Source organism: Pelobates fuscus, chromosome 4 (genome assembly GCF_036172605.1).
Source record: "Pelobates fuscus isolate aPelFus1 chromosome 4, aPelFus1.pri, whole genome shotgun sequence".
Classification (NCBI taxonomy): Eukaryota; Metazoa; Chordata; class Amphibia; order Anura; family Pelobatidae; genus Pelobates; species Pelobates fuscus.
This window is the reverse complement of record NC_086320.1, coordinates 371,941,493-371,964,328: the sequence shown is the minus strand read 5'-3', so window position 1 is coordinate 371,964,328 and position 22,836 is coordinate 371,941,493. Positions and strand designations below refer to the sequence as shown.

At 43.1% G+C, this 22,836-nt stretch overlaps 2 protein-coding genes across 2 annotated transcripts in view; one reads left to right on the top strand and one right to left on the bottom strand.

Moving 5' to 3' along the window:
• The window catches only part of DLEC1 (DLEC1 cilia and flagella associated protein), a 51,343-nt gene extending 49,176 nt beyond the window's left edge, over positions 1-2,167 (top strand). Inside the window, exons 37-38 of the mRNA XM_063452723.1 lie at positions 584-707; positions 1,775-2,167. Of these exons, the coding sequence (XP_063308793.1) occupies positions 584-707; positions 1,775-1,898 (248 nt within the window). The 3' untranslated portion in view covers positions 1,899-2,167. The remainder of the gene's footprint in view (positions 1-583; positions 708-1,774) is intronic.
• Positions 2,168-2,226: 59 nt separating this feature from the next.
• ACAA1 (acetyl-CoA acyltransferase 1) lies at positions 2,227-22,339 on the bottom strand. The gene is made up of 12 exons (XM_063452724.1): positions 22,118-22,339; positions 20,877-20,970; positions 19,070-19,127; positions 18,241-18,320; positions 16,719-16,761; positions 14,895-14,993; positions 7,929-8,009; positions 7,616-7,806; positions 5,474-5,653; positions 5,272-5,327; positions 3,871-4,016; positions 2,227-2,863 (listed from the first exon to the last, which is right to left on the bottom strand). Exons 1-12 carry the CDS (start codon positions 22,274-22,276, stop codon positions 2,788-2,790), a joined length of 1,263 nt encoding a protein of 420 aa, XP_063308794.1. The 5' UTR covers positions 22,277-22,339; the 3' UTR covers positions 2,227-2,787.
• Between the last annotated feature and the right edge of the window lie 497 nt (positions 22,340-22,836).

Genomic DNA, 22,836 nt, shown 5'->3' with positions numbered 1-22,836 from the left:
GGCTCCAGGCGGGGGAAGGGGCGCGTGCACCTACCCGCGTGGGCAGCCCGCGAGAGTGGAAAAACGAGCACACTCAGTCGCGTCCACAGAGAAAAAGGGGGCACGCGGCTGAGATAGTGCCGAGAAGCGTCAACAGGGGCGGTATGAGGGAAAACAGCCCGCGGCGGCGGGCAAAGCCCCTAGGGGAAACCCCCAAATACACCAACGATGTAGGTACTAGGTAGTAATCAACAATAAATAAAAACGACAATAATGAAACAAGCATAAGCAAAACATGAATCACAAGTAAACAAAATGCAATGAGTAGGAGAGCTCAAGTAAAATACTTAGCTGTCTGAGGAAGCAGCAAAGAAAGAGGGGGATTGTGGGAGACACAGGACTTATATAGCTACTTCCTCTGTTATGTGATTGGCTACTCGTTATGCCTGTACAGTTTTTTCTTTCATTTTGATAATATTTATATTCCTCTATCTTTGCTGCTGAGGAAATAAAGAAAGAGATATGCATAATAGGAGCCTCCGTGTCTTTAATAAAATTCTATTATATTGCTCTAACATCTTTCTTTCTTACTACTTTGTTGCAGATAAACGGGAGCGATATCACGAGCAGGAAATCTTTTCTATCTCCCCAAGCTGTGGGATGCTGGATGCCCACGTGAGCCACACATCGGCCAGTAAACAGGTGTTAGTGATCACCTTCACTGCAAGGTATCCACTCACTGAGAGCTAGTACAAGCCGCAGATATTCAACAGCAAGACAAGAGCTCCAAAACGTTGCAAAAAAGCTTGTTACACTCATTATTAGGGGCACATTCATTCGGAATATTATATATTAAGAGATAAATTAAAGGGACACTATAGTCACCAGTGCAACTACATGTATTCCTGACCCTATAGTGTTAACACGACCATCTAGCCCCCCATGCCTCCATAAATATAGTAAAAATCTTACTGTATTCAAGCCAGAAGCTGTAAATCTGCATGCTGTTAGACTCAGGAAAAACAAGCAGTCTGCTGACATGTGATAGCCTGATACAATCCCAGTGTTTCCCCATATGATTGGCTGAGACTGACAAGGAGGCAGATCAGGGGTAGAGCCAGCATGATTCAAACACAGCCCTGGCCAATCAGCATCTCCTCATAGAGATAAATTGAATCAATGAAGCTCTATGAGGAAAGTTCAGTGTCTGCATGCAGTGGGAGGAGACACTTAATCACAGTAAGCTGACAGCGAACTTGCAAATGTTAGGATAAAACAGCAGAGCTAAAAAAAACCTCCATCCTTCCTATATTTGAACATATACATATTCTACATAATATAGAACTCCATTTGCATTATAGAGTGATGTTGTGGAGACTGGCATAATTTTTATTCACAGACCGGGTTAAATCACCAACGTGAGAATTGGCAAAAAATTCAAAGTGAATTTCAAATTTCCAAAAGCATAGCCGGCTTGGAGCATATTTCCAGTTTGGCTACTTTGGCTTTAAATATAAATTCCCTTCAATTCTCACTTTATTTCAAGCATTTTTAAGAAGTGACAAAAGGAAATGCACATTTTGGGAGTTTTTTTTCAGCCTGTATCAGCGGATTCCTTACTAGTCTCCATAACTCCTGTTATTATTAGATCCCAATGTTATTTTATATCATATTCTGCTGCTTTTTATGTAAGACTTGCAATTCTTCATATTTTGTTGCTGCATGTGTTGCTACTCATTCAGAGCTGAGGAGTATATAGGCATCTTGTAAATTAAATATTACATTTCTCCACCAGGGCAAACATAGAATATGAAACTACGGTGACAATTCACGGCAAGTTAGGAGAGCAACCACGAAAACTTTCCATTAAAGGGCACGGATCGCGTGATGAGAAATACGAAGTTTTATATAACTCCTAACAATTGGCTTCTCACTTCTTCAGTATTTATCAAAAATCACAAGAGAAAAGTTTTAAATAAATTGTATTTTAGGTGTTGTACATTTTACTTTGTTTTGTTGTTTTTTAGATTTCTCAAATTAGTAAACATATTAAATGTTTACCCTGGAGACTTTTCTTGAGTGCATAATGTAACTATGCAAAATCCAACAGAAAAAAAAAACTGATCATTGTTTCTTTTGCTCGGATTCTTGCTTGCTTACATTAAAGGGATACTACATCAGGCGGATGAGGGAGAATTGAAGGTTTAAAAAATAAAATTAATTAATTAAAAGACTCCAGACATTTATTAAATGATGTTTATATGAAAGGCACTCCAAAGACCACCCTGGACGGATGCATATAAAACATTTAAAGCCTAGGGAGCCTGTTCATTTTAATTAAACTTTACACTGTAAGAGTCCATGATTAGCAAATGTTAAACCGTTCTAATGGTAAATTAACATTAACCTACTATAATTAAATCAGGATTTAGAACCCAGTGAACACCAACAGCTCCCAGTAGCTTTCTAAGTGCAGGACACTAGGGGCAGTGTGTTAGTCTCTATTCTCTTTCACTTGCTGCTCGCAGTTTGGAGGAGATCAGGTAAATCAGCTGTGTCAGTGTATGCATGTGTATGAGTAGCTGATTAGGTGTGAATGTGTGGCTAGTTATGTGCGTATATGAGCGGCTAAGTAATTGTGTGAAGTTATGACTCGTTATGTTTGGCCCTGGCTCCTCGTTTCTAGTGAAATTTGTTAACCTTGACTCATTAGGTAAGACAGACAATAATTTCCTCATTCTAGTTTCATAGTCTGGTAAGTGCTCCAATCTTCTTTCGGTCCACTGATTTCTAGATTAGTTTGGGGGTTTAATTTCCTGGGTATTCAAACACAGCAGCGGCTCCCATTCCTGTTCCAATACACATTGATACAACTCCAAATGCTCTGAAACAAAATATGTAAAGATTTACACATTGGAAAACGATCAGAGATAGAAAAAACTTAATTAACCCCTTAACGACACATGACATGTCATGATTCCCTTTTATTCCAGAAGTTTGGTCCTTAAGGGGTTAAACCCCTTTATCACACAGCTTGATAGATACATGACATGGTTCATCTCTCCTTAAAGGAACTTCAAAATTAAATTCACTCAGGTGCAGTAAACCTTATAATGAGTTGAGAAGTAAGTCAGGCATAATAAAACGTTTACATAGAGGTGTATAGAATATCTCTACAGATCAGGAAATATAAAACGTTTCCAAAAAGAGATAAAACTGAGGGTGCAAAACAAAGGTCAGTGCTCATTTTGGGTCTCTTCGGAACTTAATAATCTGCTTGTAGATACTTTACTACAGCCTTCAATACATATACTACCACTTGGCCTCGACAGTGTTTTATCCCTTTTATGGCAATGCCTGCAGGAGTGCGGAATGCGTTGGTGCAGTAATAGATAACAATACGTTCCAATACGTAACTTGGAATGGCAAAATGCTGTGGAGAGACAATGATTTATACCACAAACAGGCAGCCAGTCTATAAACCTGCTGTGGAATAGCTTTCCCATAATGCATTGCCAACTTAAAAGCTAGCTCAGCATTACGTTCGGTTGTCTTAACATTCACTACATATAGAATTAAAAAATAAAAAATGTCCAGCACACAGCAATAGGTGAAAAAGCACTCCAGATTTACTGAGGTCTTCACTGTACATACACTTTCAGGGTTATTCACAAACGTGAGAATTCGAAATCAAAAAAGCTGAACTGGAAAAAGAAAAAGTCAGTTATGCATTTGGCTCGTATTACCTTAAATGTGAAATTCACTTTGAATTCTCACGTTATTGAATAACCCTCTAAGTGTACATGCACAGAGGGGTCCTCATTGAATCTGGAGTGCTTTTTCCCGTTAGTAAACAAGCCTGTTATTACAGATCTTTATTATTGCCCTCACCTTTTCCCCCTGCGTTTCAGCTCATTTAGCAGAGTTATTGTTTGGCGAGCTCCGGTACAACCAAGAGGATGTCCGAGTGCGATGGCCCCACCGTTAGGATTCACCTTCTCCACGGGGATTCCCAACTTCTCCACACAATAAACAGCCTGAATGAGACAACACACGTTAGGAGAAGGCAGAAGCTATAGACACGAATGGCTCTAAACATGGAACCGAGATGCCAGTGAGGGAAGCAATACGGATTCTCTATTTCAGTATGCCATCCATTTGTCTCACTGTAATGGACGCAGGGCAGGGATTATGGAAATGTGGATATCATTGTCAATTTTAGAAGGTACACACGGAATATATACATAAAGCTGGCAAACTCACCGGCAAGTGTATAAATTACAAGATTACTTAACTCCTCCAAAATGTGGGTGGCCGTGTGTGTCCATCCTGGAGGGCCATATTTGCAGTTTCTCACTAGTAGGCTGAAGCTTTAAAAAGCGCATTCGTGCAAACCAAATGCTTATCCCAAGTGCTGCTTAATAGCAAAAAACAGGATCAACTGTGCAGCACAAACAGTGGTTTTGGTGCCAGTTCCTGTTTTGCTGTACTGGTGGTGTGGAGAACGACATGGATGGATTCCAAGACTGCAGTTAATTTATCCTGTTTGTGTGTTCCTACTTATTGTTGTAGATTCAAGTTTTTTTCTTTGATATCAATCAAACTATATCTCCTGTGACTCAGTAACTGCCAGTGTGCCTGATTGTTAGCGGTGTCTTCAGATACAATTCAACTTCCCTATATACACCATTTCTTTATATAAATGAGCCATTGTTGTGTGATGTTATGAGCCTATGAAATATTATAGGAGACCATGTAAAGTATAATCATTACTATCATAATCCCATTTTTAGTTATACACTTTTTAACTTTGATATAAAAAAAAAAAAATTAAAAAAATTATAAAAAGTATTTTTGTATTTATTAATGAGATATTTGCCGGGTTAGAAATTATTACTCTGTATCTTTCTTGGAAACATTCTAAAATATCTGATTTGTACACAAGGATAACTTTTAAAAGTCACAGTATTTATAGCAATGAAAATAAAGAGATTTATAAATTCACACAAATTGAATACTAAATCTGCACCTAAGTTTGTCTGGTAAATCCTGTCGGCAGTTCTGCACTAGAAAGCCTGTCACACAGTATCAGCTCGGTCTGTGAGTGCTTTTACTCTCTTCTCATTCCATAGCTCCTCCATAGAGGAGGTTACTGCTCGGGATAGTGACATGTTATGGATTACATGGTGTGGTTATGGTGCCTATTTTGCTGTCCAGTACAGTGCGGTGACATTGCATTATACCTGGGGTTACACCGAGTAAGCTAAAGCGGAATATTACACAGAAGCTTACCTGACTGGCAAATGCTTCATTGATTTCATATACATCGATATCGTGTATGGTAAGACCTGCAATGGAAGGACACATTGTTCTATATACGTTACAATGCAGAGGATCAGACAGATTTATAGCTTTAAGTCTCCCTGTGAGCGTCTCACACCAAATATAGAGGGGAGCTTTTGGAAAGATCTGATTACAGAGAATGAAACCTTACCTGCTTTCTCCAAAGCCACAGGTATGGCGTATGCAGGTCCGATACCCATAACATCTGGAGGGACACCAACAACAGCATATGATCTTAACACACCCATGATGGGAAGACCTAGCTGCACAGCCGTGGATCGTTTAGCCAGGAGAACAGCTGCGGCTCCATCACTGACTTGACTGGAATTGCCTGTAGACGAAATAGTCTATTAAAATTATTAAACACGCTGTCCAATCACAACTGAAAACAAAACTGAAAACAAAACACAAATCGGGTTTTGAGTGCAGCAACTGCAGTTAGATATTGTTGCAGGTGGCCCGTGTGAATACCACTGCACTGGACATTTACTCATGTGTCGCATTATTGATTTAAATATGCATCCCTTGCATTGATTGGAGCTCTCTTAATATTTGCTGTAACGGAACCGCTGGCACCCCAACCGGGTACCTTCCGTTGATGGATGCTCCTAGTGCTTTCCGAGGACTCCAAGCACTCCGCCAGACACCATAACCACTGTAGACTCCCACGAACCGCCGCAGCTTGGTTGGGGTCTCGCCGTCTCCACCCACTCTGGACCCAAGACCAGGGTCCAGCTTCCAGTAGATCAACCTCTCCGAATTCCAGAGAGCAGGAACAAGCTCTTAGCAGAGCTTAGTGATTATACCCTGGGGAGTATAGTGATTATAGCAATCCCCAGAGTGTAGTTCTCCAATCCCCCAAACATTAACCGAAACTTCATGAAGTTACAATATGATCTGCTTTAATTGGCACCAAAGGACTTTCTTTTATGCAGGTTTTACACATACAGTCCCACCCACAGGGTTTTGTAGAACAACCAATAAAATACGTACATTACAGTAACACACTCCCAGCAATTACACACAAACCCTCCCCTCTGCCTGTGATATAATTACTGAACACAATGGGTTAATGTAATTATCACAGGCAGGAAAAATACACTTTTTATGCATACACTGTAACTTTAAAAATATGCATCATATTCACATAAAACATACATTTTCAGAATCAGCATACTTTAAATATAAACATAACCAAAATCATACCAATCCCTCCAGTAGTTCAAAAGTTGTCTGGAAGTCCTTTTTGACCGACCGCAAGCACATTTTCCTGCCCAAAACAGTTCCATAGATTTGGGCTGTGCGGTCGGTCTATTTCAGGCAGAAAAATGACTAAGTCCCATTCGAATGCACGAACGGGGCCGTTCGTGCATTTAGCTTAGTCTCACTGTATGTTCAAACTGCCGAACGGGACTTAGTCTCTGTAGCTGAAAATGGAGTGTAGGAAAAGGTAAGGGTCAGCGGTGTTCGTTGAAATGTGTAGCGGATTTCAGTTCCATGAATTTGGCTACACATACCGCTGACCTCGTTCGAATGAACAAAAGATGGCCGCCGCCACGTGTTCGTTTACACGAACTGCGGCCACCCTGCACCTACAGCAGGCTCCGAGCCTGGGAGGTAAATTGCTTGCACCCTTCCACATCTGGGTGGTCCGCCTGTGTGGTACTTGGTTCAGTAAGCTCCATTTACTGAACCAAGTGGGAGAAAGCCATAGACAAAGTATTTTAAAGGTCTGGGGACAGTCTTAAAGGGGCATTGTCACACACAGACTCAATATGTCCCCAGACGGTTCTTAAAGGGCCAGCATGGTCCAATACAAGTCCATAAGCCACAATGCAGTTCTTAAAGGGCCAGCAGCAGCACAATATAAATCCATTAGCCCAAATAATGTTTGTAAAGGGCCATACAACCCAGGGCCATAGTCATGAGGCAGGAGGCTGGCAATCAGGCTCCACCAATAGCCAGGGGCAAAGGGCAGCTTATCACCTAAAAATCCAGTGACAAAAGGCATTTCGTCACAATTGCATACTGGCAAAACTTGCAGGAACATATTTATTGGTTTAAACACATTATAATAACATAGTGCTCTACAGAATAACACAGTGTTCTTCTAAAATGGCAGTTCTGCTCTAAGTTCACAATAAAAAGCTATCCAATTAATAGTCGCCTGACTTTAGTGGCCTGTTGCAGCATAAAGAAGAGTTTAAAATAAACCATTCTACAGAAATAGCGGCCTTCTGAGCAAGCTATTGTCTCACAAGTAGAAATATATTTAATAAGACAACAAACCCACCAGCTGTGGTACTGCCATTCTCCTTGAAAGCCGGCCGTAGCTTGTTGAGACCCTCTAGGGTGGTATTTGCCCTGATGCCTTCGTCACTGGACACAGTTATAGTTTTTGTGTTTCCCTGGTCATCCGTAAACTTGGTGTTTACAGGAACAATTTCATTTCTAAATCGACCAGCTTGCTGGGCGGCCGCAGCTCTGTGGGTACAATACTCACCATTACCGTTAGTAAGAGACACACAAAGAAAAACGAACATGTAGTTTTGCCCTCTGATTAAACGCTATTATTTAAAACATGGTTTCTTTAGCAGCTGGTTTACTTTTGTTGTGATCTTAGGGAAAACGTGTCTTGTTTCTGCCGGGTAACACCAAATCTTTCAGCCACATTCTCTGAAGTAATCCTAGAACAGAGAGGAGGTTATTGTTATTATTGCAAATATACCTTGACCAATCCCATCATGCTATGGGGATTTAGCAGAGCACATTATAATTTAGAATACTTGCTACTGCATTAATTCTACTAAATCCTCTGATCTTACTAGTTAAATCTTGAAAATGCAAAAATAAATAGAGCAAGGGCTTGGTATAAAATATGAATATTCATTAGGAAACATATAAACATAGAATGTGATGGCAGATAAGAACCATTCGGCCCATCTAGTCTGCCCAATTTTCTAAATACTTTCATTAGTCCCTGGCCTTATCTTATAGTTAGGATAGCCTTATGCCTATCCCACGCATGCTTAAACTCCTTTACTGTGTTAACCTCTACCACTTCAGCTGGAAGGCTACTCCATGCATCCACTACCCTCTCAGTAAAGTAATACTTCCTGATATTATTTTTAAACCTTTGCCCCTCTAATTTAAGACTATGTCCTCTTGTTGTGGTAGTTTTTCTTTTAAATATAGTCTCCTCCTTTACTTTGTTGATTCCCTTTATGTATTTAAATGTTTCTATCATATCCCCCCTGTCTCGTCTTTCCTCCAAGCTTTACATGTTAAGATCCTTTAACCTTTCCTTGTAAGTTTTATCCTGCAATCCACAAACCAGTTTAGTAGCCTCTCTGAACTCTCTCTAAAGTATCAATATCCTTCTGGAGATACGGTCTCCAGTACTGCGTACAATACTCCAATTGAGGTCTCACCAGTGTTCTGTACAATGGCATGAGCACTTCCCTCTTTCTACTGCGAATACCTCTCCCTATACAACCAAGCATTCTGCTAGCATTTCCTGCTGCTCTATTACATTGTCTGCCTACCTTTAAGACATCAGAAATAATCACCCCTAAATCCCTTTCCTCAGATGTTGAGGTTAGGACTCTATCAAATATTCTGTACTCTGCCCTTGGATTATTACGTCCAAGATGCATTATCTTACACTTATTCACATTAAATGTCAGCTGCCACAACTCTGACCATTTTTCTAGTTTACCTAAATCATTTGCCATTTGGCTTATCCCTCCTGGAACATCAACCCTGTTACATATCTTAGTATCATCAGCAAAAAGACATACCTTACCATCAAGGCCTTCTGCAATATCACTAATCAAAATATTATAGAGAATGGGTCCAAGTACAGATCCCTTAGGTACCCCACTGGTGACAAGCCCATGCTTTAAATATACTCCATTGACTACAACCCTCTGTTGCCTGTCACTCAGCCACTGCCTTACCCATTCAACAATATTGGAATCCAAACTTAAAGATCAAAGTCTACTGATGAGCCTTCTATGTGCAACAGTGTCAAAAGCCTTACTGAAATCTAGGTAAGCAATGTTTACTGCGTGAGTGAGTCTGTCAGTGATTGTGTGTGTCGGTCTGTGTTGCGATTGCTGCAGCTGGACAGTGGAGTACCTGGAGGTGCACTGAAGCATGCAACACCACGTCACATTCTGACATGACGTTGACGTGCTCCACCTTCACAGGGTTTCAAGAAGTAGCGGGATGATCAGATTTGGCATAGGGTGCGGAGGCCGGACTCTGGAGTCGCATACTGGCAGCGGCAATGTGAGTGGAGTCTGCTTGTTGGCTAGAGGGGGGGTGCTGGGATTTAGTATAGGGGGTGACTGGGATTTAGTATAGGGGGAGGACTGGGATTTAGGAGAGGGACAGGGACAGGGATTTAAGAGAGGGGGAGGGACTGGGATTTAGTAGAGGGGGGTGCATTTTTAATTTTTTTATACAGTACTTTTCAAAATAAACCTGTTTCTATGAAAATTTAAACATAAATTTTAACTTAAACCTTGTTTATTTGGCCCGTGCTAGACTTTGAGTTTGACATGCTTGATCTAGGCGTTAGAGATAAGAATTCACAGAAGCAGTATTCTCTATATTAAAGAGACACTCCACTGCCCACATACAAAACCCCAAATAAAAACATATATGCATTTACGTAGTTTTTTTCCATTAGAGGTATGTAAAACCTTCAGGTCTCTTGCCTGCAGCCTTTGCAAGCCCTCCCTTTCTAACTCTGCCAAACTTTCTGTGGCTGTCACAGACTTCCCAATAAAGCTCAATGTGAAGTCTTTGCAAGGCAGGTGCTCTGAGCAAATGCTGCCTCTTGAATTTAATTCCACTGAGCTAACCAAACCAGGAAGTAACAGGACCAGTTGTCTGATTGACAGCTAGTTGGGTGTAACAAGGTTCATTTATAAAAGTGTCACTCTTCCAAAAAAAAAAAAAAATATATATATATATATATATACACACACACTACTATATAAAATAAATATACTATATGATCATACATTGCATAAGCCTGCCACAAACGTCAATGTACCCCATCTTTGGCAGGTCCTACTCTCACTGCCAACTGCCAAAGATGGGGTACATTGACGTTTGTGGCAGGCTTATGCAATGTATGATCATATAGTGTAACTAAACCCCCACTATTTTTTGCCTAGATTAGGTGTTTTTAATAAAACTAGTTAAATCTGTCAGCATCAAAGTAGCTGTTTAGTTGATAAGTGAGTGCGCTGGATTTCTATTTTTACTGTACTTATTGGCCCCCAGCAGCACCCCATGTAAGCATGTTTAGGTGAGTGCAGCCAGCCCCTTGTTTTTATATAATATATATATATACACACACATACATACATATATATACACACACACACACCATTAGGGCTGTATTTGTGGGAGGAGTAAGTCCCCTACTTAAACTCCCAGCCCCTACTCACCTCTGCCGTTCAGTTGATTGTCTATCCCCATAGCAACCAGCACTTCCGGTCCGAGCTTCCCGACAAACAGCTTCAGTCTCCTGCAGCAAGAGGTCCAGAGAAATCCTCCGTCCGTTCTGAGGCCCTGCCACCCGTTTTTTTTCTCCCGGTCGCGGTACCTGGCTTCCGGTCACGAGACCGGCACGCTCACGTAAGCTAGTGAGGGAAATAGCATTCGGCTATTTCCCTCCGTTCGGGCTTAAAAACGTAGGGGTAGGCTCCCTTTTTTCCTTTAAACGTATCCGTGCTCGTTTCACGTATTCAGCGTTCGCGCCAAATGGACGAACGCCCATTATACTTACGCATCGCTTACGCATTCGTACAGCCAAAACTGCTGAACCATGTATAGGCATAATGCTGATATTAATCATTATATTTCTGTGTTACCGTTCGGTCATACGCACGAACCACGTACCTATTTACTTACCCGTTCATGCATCTTTAACATTTGATGTAAATACTATTCACCCCTCGCATACTTCCTAATTCATTACTGTTCTATTCGTACGGTGTTTAACGAACGCACGTTACAGGTCCCTAGTACGGCTAATTCTATCAATCCCATTCTAAATAATTCATGCATTTCATTTACATGAATGAATTTTCATTTTAAAGAGCATACTTTCTGTTCGGTCATTCAACTGCTTATACCTACCTGTCAGTATAAAGTTATTAAATCAGGTCAAACTACCATTTTTTTCTAAACTATGTTTGCCGGTTTAATTATGGTCAAAACATTAAAAAACCTCAGTAATTGTTTATTAATATCCGGTTCTTTTTCCTACACCTAAGTAACTAGTAAACTACGTTTTAATAGTCATTTTATCAATTCTAATAGATTTCTCATGACACCAAAGTAAAAGAGCAGGTTTCTCTAATTCTACACCAACCCATCTTAAACTTTCTCACAACACGGGGGCGGAGCTTGACCGTCAAGCGGAGCGGACGCAGGTTTCATGAGCTCCTGCCCGACGGGCAAAATCTTGCAGCTCAGCGGCGGCTACAAAGCCCACAGACACTTCTGGGTGCACTACCCATGCTGGGGGTGCACCACTGAGGAGAAAGGCACGAGTCCGACGCCCGTCGGAGACGGGGGCGCTAAACGCCGAACGGGGCCTACAGGAACCGGGGCAAGACGCCTGCTCTCCCCGACCTTGGGAACTCCAGACCGACCCGGCAAATACCCTCCCCCCCCCCCCCTGGACCGGTGGGGGTCATCCCGGTCCGCCCCAGCCACGCTAAGCACACCCGAGGGTGGAACGAAGGGCCACGCGGCCCACAGGGGTAAGACTCCGTCGAGGCACAGCCAAGATGGCGGCCCGACGCAGACCCCAATCAAAGGACACAAGCATCCAGCCGCCACTCCAGCCCACGATGACGATGGACCGGCTCTGCGAAGGCATGTGGGCAGTGCTCTGCAACCAAGGAGCGACACAACACCAAGCAATGAGAGCGGTGGCCGCCTGGATTCGCCCAGCCACCAGGCGCCGCCATTATGGAGCGCTGCCGCGGGCCCCCAGACCAGCTGCCGGGCGGGGTAATGGCGGTCGACCAGCAAAGCGGGAAGCGAATACCAGGTATGCGGGTATGCGGGCACGTACACCCGTCCCCACACAGGCAGGATCTGGGGAGCTACACAAGCCACGGATGCACGCACCTGGCCGAGCCCTGCGTGACACACAGCTACCCTCTCCGGTGTCAGCCGCCTACCGGATCGTTTTGAGGGGACCCACGCCACCACCCATAGAGGGAACCGAGCCCTGGCACAGAGGTGCCACAGAACCCGTCTGCCCCCATGGAAGGTGCTCACAAAAACGCCTAGAACACCCGCCCAGGCACGCAAGTATGGCCTCCAGGACGGGCATCGGCTGAGGCAATATGGACAGACAAGGGGTGAGGCCCACAACCCAAGACCCTGCACACCATGCAGAGACTCTCCCCCTCCACAGCCTACGCAAATGCCAGACCCTCAAATCCTACCACACAGAGCGTTTCTAAAGCTCACTTTATGCCAGACTCACTGCGCTGAATTGCCTGTGCTTAGCTCTACTCTGCCTCATTTTGCTATTTAGTTTTATGTTGTTTAATGCGCAAGTTAAGCATGTACCATAACTACTGGTTTGCATTGCATCACAACTTGTCAATCCCACCGCTATGCGCATGAGGCGAATATATCACATTAAATGCAAGCCACGTATTTATAACCGTAAGCGCAACTGATATACTTATAAGCGACTCTGCCCTAGCTGGTTATACTATATAAGCGACCCCTTGAATATCACACAGGTACATATGTATATGCTAAATGTTATTACTAGCGCTTTACTACTCTACCTGTACTAGCTATGTTGCCACTAACCTAATTCACGCATGAACCAATCCTGTTTACATAGTATACTTACATTTTAACTGATGTTTTAATGTTACACTAATTAAGCCTGATAAAATATAAAATTGTGCAGTTAATCGTATACCCCGCATGTTAAGCGTGGGAATCTCCTGAGGATTGCTTTTGGGGCACCTCAAGCTTGCCTGTTTCCTTTACGTGCACTACAAAAATAAAGAATTAAAAAAAAAAAAAACTTTCTCACAACACAATTAAACTTTACCTCACCGGGGTTCAGCACCATAGCCTCACAACACCCCCTTCTTGTCATCATATCCCATTAAAAAGGTATTGAAAGGTATATTAAAGGTTTCAGCTCCACTCACTATCACAAGACTACCTATAGATGGGCCTATCTCCTTGACGAATCCCCGTTTGATCCCAACACAAACCTCGTGATCAAATAGGCTATCTATCTTGCTTTCTACGGTTTTCGCAGACCTAGACCGTTGTTTGTCAAGGAGATATCATGCACAGCCTAAAAACATCGCACCTCACAAAGGTGGAGGATCACTACCTACTTTCGATCACATCAACTAAAACCAATCATTCACAACACCCCACTGTAATTCCTCTCTTCCCTACTGATAATGCCTGGTGTCCGGTCAAGACGCTAGACCACCTACAGTCAACCCATCAAGCGCACTTACCAGACTCTCCGCTCTTATCACTACAAGGGCACCCGCTTACCACTGCTAAATTCACGTCACACGTCAGAACACTACTATCTAAACTGGGTTTCAATCCGGCTTCATTCTCCGGGCACTCCTTCCGCATAGGAGCCGCCTCATCAGCCTCTAGCACAAATACACCGGTCCACATCATCAATAGTCTGGGTCATTGGAAATCCGCCATATACCATACTTATATTCCACGACCGGAAAAAGAGCTTCGTCAAGCTTTCAGGAACTTGGTTATGTAAAAAGGCAATAAAGTGTGTATTTTCTCAAACTTCTCTTTTGCCTTCTTTTATTTACAGGCCCACTCGTACGTTGGTTTCGGCACCACAACCAACTTTGCCCTTACGGATACTATCCATTATGTATTAAATTCCGAGCACAAGTAGAAAGGCCATTAGGCCTGTATTTGTGGGAGGAGTAAGTCCCCTACTTAAACACCCAGCCCCTACTCACCTCTGCCGTTCAGTTGATTGTCCCCACCCACCTACACCCTGTTATAATTACTTTCTCCTTGGTGGGCCCTCTTATTTACAGGCCCACTCGTACGTTGGTTTCAGCACACCACAGCCAACTTTGCCCTTACGGATACTATCTATTACGTATTAATTTACGAGCACAAATATATATATATATATATATATATATGCTAAAGTGCTTAAGGGATCCAGAGTGTCTCTTTAAGGAAATAATCCATCGCTGGCCATTCTAACTTCTCTGTGTCAGACAATATTGCTGCAGTGCATTCTAATCTCTATATGTCCTGTACAATACAACGGACAGGCATTCTATACAAAGCATTCGATTAAAGAGAATTCAATAAAAGAGGAGGAAAATGGGCAAGCGGTGGAGAAAATGATCAGTGGTTGGGAAACCACTTCATGAAAATGTGATGGGGATTTAAAGGCAGCATGATACCAGAATAGGTGGGCAGACAGAGTTGTCAAAGCAGGAAGGCAGGCATGGAGAGTTTCCACGTAAGATCAGAACTCTGAAGGTTCTCACCCCATGGGGATGGTACAATCGCTGGCTTTCTGTACATCCATAGTACGAGGACTGAGATCTCCAGGATCCCCAACACTTCTGAGGCTCATGGATTCCACCCTAAAGAAAAAACAAAACAAAACAATGCAGAATTACGCTAGGGAGACAGGGCTGCCCGCAGATTACGCTAGGGAGACAGGGCTGCCCGCAGATTACGCTAGGGAGACAGGGCTGCCCGCAGATTACACTAGGGAGACAGGGCTGCCCGCAGATTACGCTAGGGAGACAGGGCTGCCCGCAGATTACGCTAGGGAGACAGGGCTGCCCGCAGAGAACGCTAGGGAGACAGGGCTGCCCGCAGATTACACCAGGGAGACAGGGCTGCCCGCAGATTACACCAGGGAGACAGGGCTGCACGCAGATTACACTAGGGAGACAGGGCTGCACGCAGATTACACTAGGGAGACAGGGCTGCACGCAGATTACACTAGGGAGACAGGGCTGCACGCAGATTACACTAGGGAAACAGGGCTGCACGCAGATTACACTAGGGAGACAGGGCTGCACGCAGATTACACTAGGGAGACAGGGCTGCACGCAGATTACACTAGGGAGACAGGGCTGCGGGCAGATTACACTAGGGAGACAGGGCTGCGGGCAGATTACACTAGGGAGACAGGGCTGCGGGCAGATTACACTAGGGAGACAGGGCTGCGGGCAGATTACACTAGGGAGACAGGGCTGCGGGCAGATTACACTAGGGAGACAGGGCTGCGGGCAGATTACACTAGGGAGACAGGGCTGCGGGCAGATTACACTAGGGAGACAGGGCTGCGGGCAGATTACACTAGGGAGACAGGGCTGCGGGCAGATTACACTAGGGAGACAGGGCTGCGGGCAGATTACACTAGGGAGACAGGGCTGCGGGCAGATTACACTAGGGAGACAGGGCTACACACAGAAACAATCATAGCAAAAAGAGGGAAAGGTGGGTTAGGTGCATATAATAGATGGTTAGATGATATGTACATAGAAGCTATAATGTTTACAGATATTTCACAATCTCAGCCAAGAAACAAAGACTGTCCATATTATAAGTCGCAGGACTGTAAACATGAGTTAAGGTATAGTTTATAAACTAGAAGCAGCAGAGCTATAGCTACAGCGCAGATCCTTGCAATGCTGTGAGCTCAGACACATTCTTAACCCATAGTCAGACTAACCTTTACCCCTCAATAACTGCACCAATGTTTATGCCAAACTAGCTGGGACCTTGTACAACAGAGTGAACTCCCCCCTCCATGACGGAGCACATTATGAAAGTCCAATGGTCAAGTTTACAGGTTAGAAACAGTTTAGATTTTCACCCTAACTTCCAGCTAAACTCATTGAAGATGTAATTGTACAATAAGGCCCCAGATAGAGTCGATGAGAAACCATCAGTCTTTTGCTCAGTATGATCATCTTCAGAAAAAGGACAGCTCTTATAATACCCGGCTGTGTTCTCTGGATATTAACCCTTAGAATGGCAGAGGCCTGTGCAATGCATTGTGTAAACCATTAACATGCCAATATTCTAGCAAAGTGCAGTGCAGCCTTGCTGCCAGGAGGTGGTGCTGTATATGGAAAGTATGTCAATGACATTATCTGGGATGTATATTGAGTGCCAAGGATCGGGTCTGTCTTGGAGGGCAGTCTGAGAACACTGTGTATTTTAACCAGGTCTCTAAAAAGGAATTATCCCAGGATGGCAATGGGCTTAGACCATGAGAATAAACAAATCCAAATCTCCATGTGTTGAAGAAAGACAAAGTGCATTAAAGCAAATTCACTCTGGTATCTTACCCACATGCCAAACCAATGTCAAAGGACCCATTCCTGATGCCACCTGGAAAACAAACACACATTTATACATTTTTCAAATAAATGTTAATGAAAGGTTTTTAAAAACAAAAACGGGTTTGTAGGATGAAGAACCATGTCTGTATACATGCTGTGTGTGGATACTAATGGTGTTTCACCCAGGGCCGATGGGGAGCTATATATAACCCAATCCATCCAAGTGGCTGCAGTGGCCTCCTTTGCCCACTGGGTGTCTGAAAAAACATTTGCTAATTAGTCCTTTAACAGTGAATGTGATGCCCTGATATACAAGTTAAAAAACATTTTGACAACTGTGAAACATTTCCCACTCATGTCAACGGTCCATTACTGTATTAGCACCCTGTGAAAAACTGAGCTGCTAAATACATTTAAAACAACCCTTTGATAAAATGTATTAAAATTGGGGTCAGGGCCTGACCGTCAAGCTGAGCAGGTGTTATGTGAGAGAGCTCCTCACTAGTCTCTTAATATTTCAGGTTTCTCGTCTTTGTTTGGTACTCTTCAAGAGATTGGTAGGGACTTACCTAAACTTTAACCGGGCTGGTACACCGTGGAGCAGTTGCCGACCATACAGCTGACACACACAAACTCCTTCACTCTAACAGTGTGCACAGTGTGCAGGAGAGGCTGGAGTAATCTGAGCCCTTGTGGTGACAAGGGCCCCCCCCCCCCCCTTTTGGACTGGCAGGGGTTATCCTGGTCCTCACTGGAGGAGTTGGACGTTTTTCGACTAAAGATTCTCAGCTTACCCTTTGCTCAAAATGGCTGTTGGAATTTACCAGTTGAGGGTAAGCCGAGTATTTCTAGTGGCCGCCAACACCATAAATTCTGCATAAGTTCTCACACTAGAAAGCCCTTGATATTCTCTACTCTCAGTTTTGGGATGCACTGCTGCCGCAACCACGTTTCTTAAATGGAGCACAGAGGGCTCCTCCGCACTGGCACTTAAGACAAATCCCTGCACCCACACACCTATGTCGCGAGCCTCTGGGGGGTAGACGTCCACATTGCAGCAAAAACCCTGAAGGGTTCCCCATCACGACGCATGCGCCTAGTGGGATTCTACATGGACCCCAATGAATTTTAAATGAACACAAGCACATGCAGGCTACGAATTGCAATCATTGATGAGAATATATGATCAAAATAAAGAATCTGTTTTTCCATGTATTTGCACAGTAGCTGCCTGTATCTATGAATCTTGGAAGCTCATTAGAGCAAAGGTCAGTTGATAAAACTGTATGCAAAGATTCCAGATTTTCTTCGATAGAGTGTCTCATTCATTAGTTCATAGAAAGCAATAAAATAAATAAATAAACCTAGTAGGTAAAAGAGACAGTCCACATAAGAGCAACCATTATGCTGTTCTCCAACAAATTAAAGAAAATAATAAATTGACATCTCACAACAAAGACCTACAATTAAAATTTTAGAGGTTAGATTTGAATATAACAGAATGGAAGTGACTGAAGACACCATGTACCTGCTATGTCAATGATCGCCTGCAGCCCCGAGGAGCATTGCCTGTTAATAGTGTGGTTTGGAACAGTCTCTGGAATTCCACTGAAAAACAGAAAAATGTTTCAGGACTCAGCAGGGAACACAGCAGCCTACTTCAGAGCACTCAGTGAAGACACAAAGAGTGTAACCGGAAATTCGGTCATAGCTAGGAACCCTCTCTCAGGATCTGTGAGTCCTGCGATTGGAGTGCTTCCTGAATTACGTGGGGGAGCTGGGGATGGGTTGGCAGGAATTTAGTGGAGATCCTGGTAAGACTGATTGGTTAAGGCAGAAAAAGAAGTAAAGTGACTAAATAGCAAATTTGCAAATTTTCATCACACCTTAAACGCACTGCTTAGTGTAAGTGTTAAAATAAGTTATCCATCTGTACTAAGCACTTTCTCCATCTCATGCTGCAATACTCCGGTGTTAAACGGTATTCTTAAAACAGAGAGGGATAACTGGCCTCTGTACAGGGTTTTACTGAAAATTACAGAAATATGTAGCTTTCCTTAAACTTTGCTCACTGATTTTCAACAGAACTCAGTAGGCTCACCTGCAAATTACAGACAATTGCATTATATTCATTAAAGTTAAACAAGCATTCACTAAAACAAGAGTTTTACATTCATTTTTTAGGACATAAAAAAGATCTTAACTAGCGTGTGTGTGCATGACATGAACAATATCCTACACAATTTGCATCCTGGATGATGTCGTGATCTGGGATCTTATAGATGGACCAAAAGGTGTAATATATTTCATGCAGGTACCTATGGATTAGTACAGATAAAACGCAATAAATCAAATACCTTAGAAACTGTGCGACTCTGGCAACCAAGGCTCCTGCCCCAGGCTGTAAAACGTTTCCTGAGTGGGGAAAGAAAGATATGTCAATTTACTCTATAAATCTCTCCCACATCATCAGATTTGCCCGATAACACACTAAATCATTCTGTAACTTATGCTGGTAATCAGCCACTGTTTCAGTTACATTTTACCTTGTGAGTACGTCATTGGATAATACACAGCAAATTTGCAAAGGCTCTTAAATGACACTTATTGTGTATGTCCCAGCAGAACATGATGGATACGGTACAGAATGTGTGAATTAACAATGAGAAAGGTATAAATGGGCAAGCTTTTCTAGTTCCTACAATTAAACTAAATTTAAATGAAGAGATAGAAGAAGTACGGTATTTATATTACACTTCTTTGGCACTCTGTCAATCCCTCTATAAACTCCCTATAAAAAGAACCCCTAGAACTGTGCTTGGAATCCTGTGAAAACCTTAATTATTTGTATATTTGCAGCATGTACAGGAAGCGATGCTAATTGTGCACCTGACACTATCACATCCCACTGGATAACATGTGTAGCTGTGCGGTCACCTCCTTTAGATTGCCAGCTGGTCATTTCAGCACTATGAATGCTATTCTGCCTTTTACACTGAAGGTAGAACATGCTAATGTTTCGAAACACACTAACGTGTGATGATACACTTTCTGAAGAAGCCTGTAGACAGAAGCACTGAACCAGTAGATTTAATCAGAGTGATTGGGTAGATCAGGGCTGTCCAACCTGCGGCCCCCAGATGTTGCTGAACTACAACTCTTATGGTTCCCTGGCTGTTTAATTGAAAGAATCATGGGAGTTGTAGATCAGCAACATCTGGGGGGCCGCAGGTTGAACAGGCCTGGGGTAGATCGATACACAAAATCTTACATTTGTTTTAGCAAAAGATTGCATTACCAAAGGGTAAGTAACAATAACATGCCAGGAATGTCAGGCTAGAATCAGATGTGAAGGAGTTAATCAGGTGAAATGTTATGTGCTGCTTCTAATCTGTTCAAAGTTACACTTTATGACATATATCTTTGTCTAAACTTTGATCCCGTTTCATAAACATTCTCCTGCATCAGCGTTAGATACAAACCAACCAAGTGATAGCAGCATCAAATGACACCCAATATACATCTGCAATTTGTTTAAATAAATAATGCACATACAGGGCAACAACTCCCAACAATCTGAGCCAACTAGAAGCAGCCCTGAAAGACCGCCTACTACTGGCAATGTAGAAGGAGAAAGGGCTACCACACACTACACCAGGGGTGCCCAAAAGGTAGATCCCCAGATGTTGTAGGACTACAATGCCCATGATTCTTTGCATGACTTTAAAATGACAGCACCATGAAAGCTATAGTTTTACAACATCTGGGGATATACACCAATACAGTGGTGTGTGATGTGGGGAGGTCATTTTAGACCTGGCTTGTAACCTAAGAACATTACTATAGTGGGGATATAAAAACATTAAATATTGATAATGGATAGAGAGAGCTACAGGGGTGAGTAGATCTACATTTGAATGGATAGTTACCTACAAAATCCTTTCAGTAAGAGGTATCTGTCATTGAGGGCAGAATTCTGATAGATTTTGGATGGCTGTACCTGGCACATAACGTGAGGGCTGGAGCTCACCCTAAATGTTATTAGTACCTTGCACTTACAGATAACGAGTACTGGCCAAAGGAGCTTTCTCCTCTGCCAAGATACATCTAACCTCTGTTTACAAGACCTGGCAATGACAATTAGAAATAACACCATCTTCTCACCAACACAAATATCTCCAATTATATCTGGACTCAGGTTTAAGTCCTGTAAGACGGCTGTCATTACGGTGGAAAGGAGCTCATCGGGTGTAGTTTCCTATAATAAAACAAAAAATAAATAATAAAAGCATCAATAATACACTAATATCTATATATTCGTATATTTCAGGGTTTGGCTTTCACAATGTGTGTGTATATTATTGCGTAAGACAGCGTGCGCGTGAAAAACGGAAGCTGAGTCTAGTTGTACAATTACAGGTTACTGTAAGTACTAGACATGCTAAAACCTTTCTTCATCTCAGCAATGTTGCTATATCAGCAACTTTGTAAATATTGCAATATCCTTCTGAATGATTCAAAACACTGTGCAGATCCCATAGATTGTAAACATGTATTATTATTATGATATTTGTAGTATGTATAATGTAGAATAGTATGTAGTATGTAGTGACATTCGGCACATATCACAGTAGTGTGTTCCGTCAGTGTCAGTCAGTGTCAGTGTCTCAGTCAGTGTGTCAGTCATTCTGTGTCAGTGTGTCAGACATTCTGTGTCAGTGTGTCAGTCATTCTGTGTCTGTGTGTCAGTCATTCTGTGTCTGTGTGTCAGTGTCTGTCAGTGTGTCAGTGTCTGTCAGTGTCTGTCTGTCAGTGTCTGTCAGTGTGTCAGTGTCTGTCAGTGTGTCAGTGTCTGTCAGTGTCTGTCAGTGTCTGTCAGTGTCTGTGTGTCAGTGTCTGTGTGTCATTCTGTGTCAGTGTCTGTGTGTCATTCTGTGTCAGTGTCTGTGTGTCATTCTGTGTCTCAGTGTCTGTCAGAGTCAGTGTCTGTCAGAGTCAGTGTCTGTCAGAGTCAGTGTCTGTCAGAGTCAGTGTCTGTCAGAGTCAGTGTCTGTCAGTCAGTCAGTGTGTCAGTCAGTGTCTGTCTGTGTCAGTGTCAGTCAGTGTGTCAGTCAGTGTCTGTCTGTGTCAGTGTCAGTCAGTGTGTCAGTCAGTGTCTGTCTGTGTCAGTGTCAGTCAGTGTGTCAGTCAGTGTCTGTCTGTGTCAGTGTCAGTCAGTGTGTCAGTCAGTGTCTGTCTGTGTCAGTGTCAGTCAGTGTCTGTCTGTCAATCAGTGTCAGTCAGTGTCTGTCTGTGTCAGTGTCTGTCAGTCTGTGTGTGTCAGTCAGAGTCTGTCTGTGTGTGTCAGTCAGAGTCTGTCTGTGTCAGTCAGTGTCAGTGATAGAAGTGACAGCTCAGATTGTTACCTTGAATCCCCCTCTCTTCGCTTTACAGATGGGGGTCCTCCTGCCATGTACTAACACTACATCGTGCGCGGTGTCCCCGGGGGCGGCGGTGCTCTCTGCTCTCAGTCCGCGGTGGGTGGCCGCCGGTAGGTGACCCAGTACTACCCTCACCCTGTGCATGTTCTCACAGTAACTGAGTTCACAGCGCGCAGCACCTCGAATACCTCGGCACAACGTGACACTGCAATCACCAATCACAGCCACTCAGCAAGGCTTCCGGATCCGCCCTCCGGTTACCCTGACAACCGAGGTGTCAGCCGCCATCTTACTAGAGGCACTTCCCGACCTGCGATGGGAGTGAGAGGCTCTGTCCGCCATCTTACTAGAGGCAATTCCCGATCCGTGATGGGAGTGAGGGGCTCTGTCCGCCATCTTACTAGAGGAAACGTATGGAGTTGTTATTGGGTGGGTGAGGCTCTTTGCTCGCCATCTTTGTAGAGTCAGATTTCAGTACAGTACCTCCCAAGTGTCTCTATTTAGGAGGCACAGTCTCTATTTTTAGAGATCCCTCTGTCTCTCTTTTCTGGGCGCTCCATATTGTTAGTGTGTCTGAGATCACCCCCGGGTTACCCGCCCTATTAAGAATTTTACCAAAATATCATTCCAATTGTTAGATCAACATTGTTTTTTTTCATTAGATCTATTCTAAAATATGCGATATTAATAATCTTTTTCAGGGG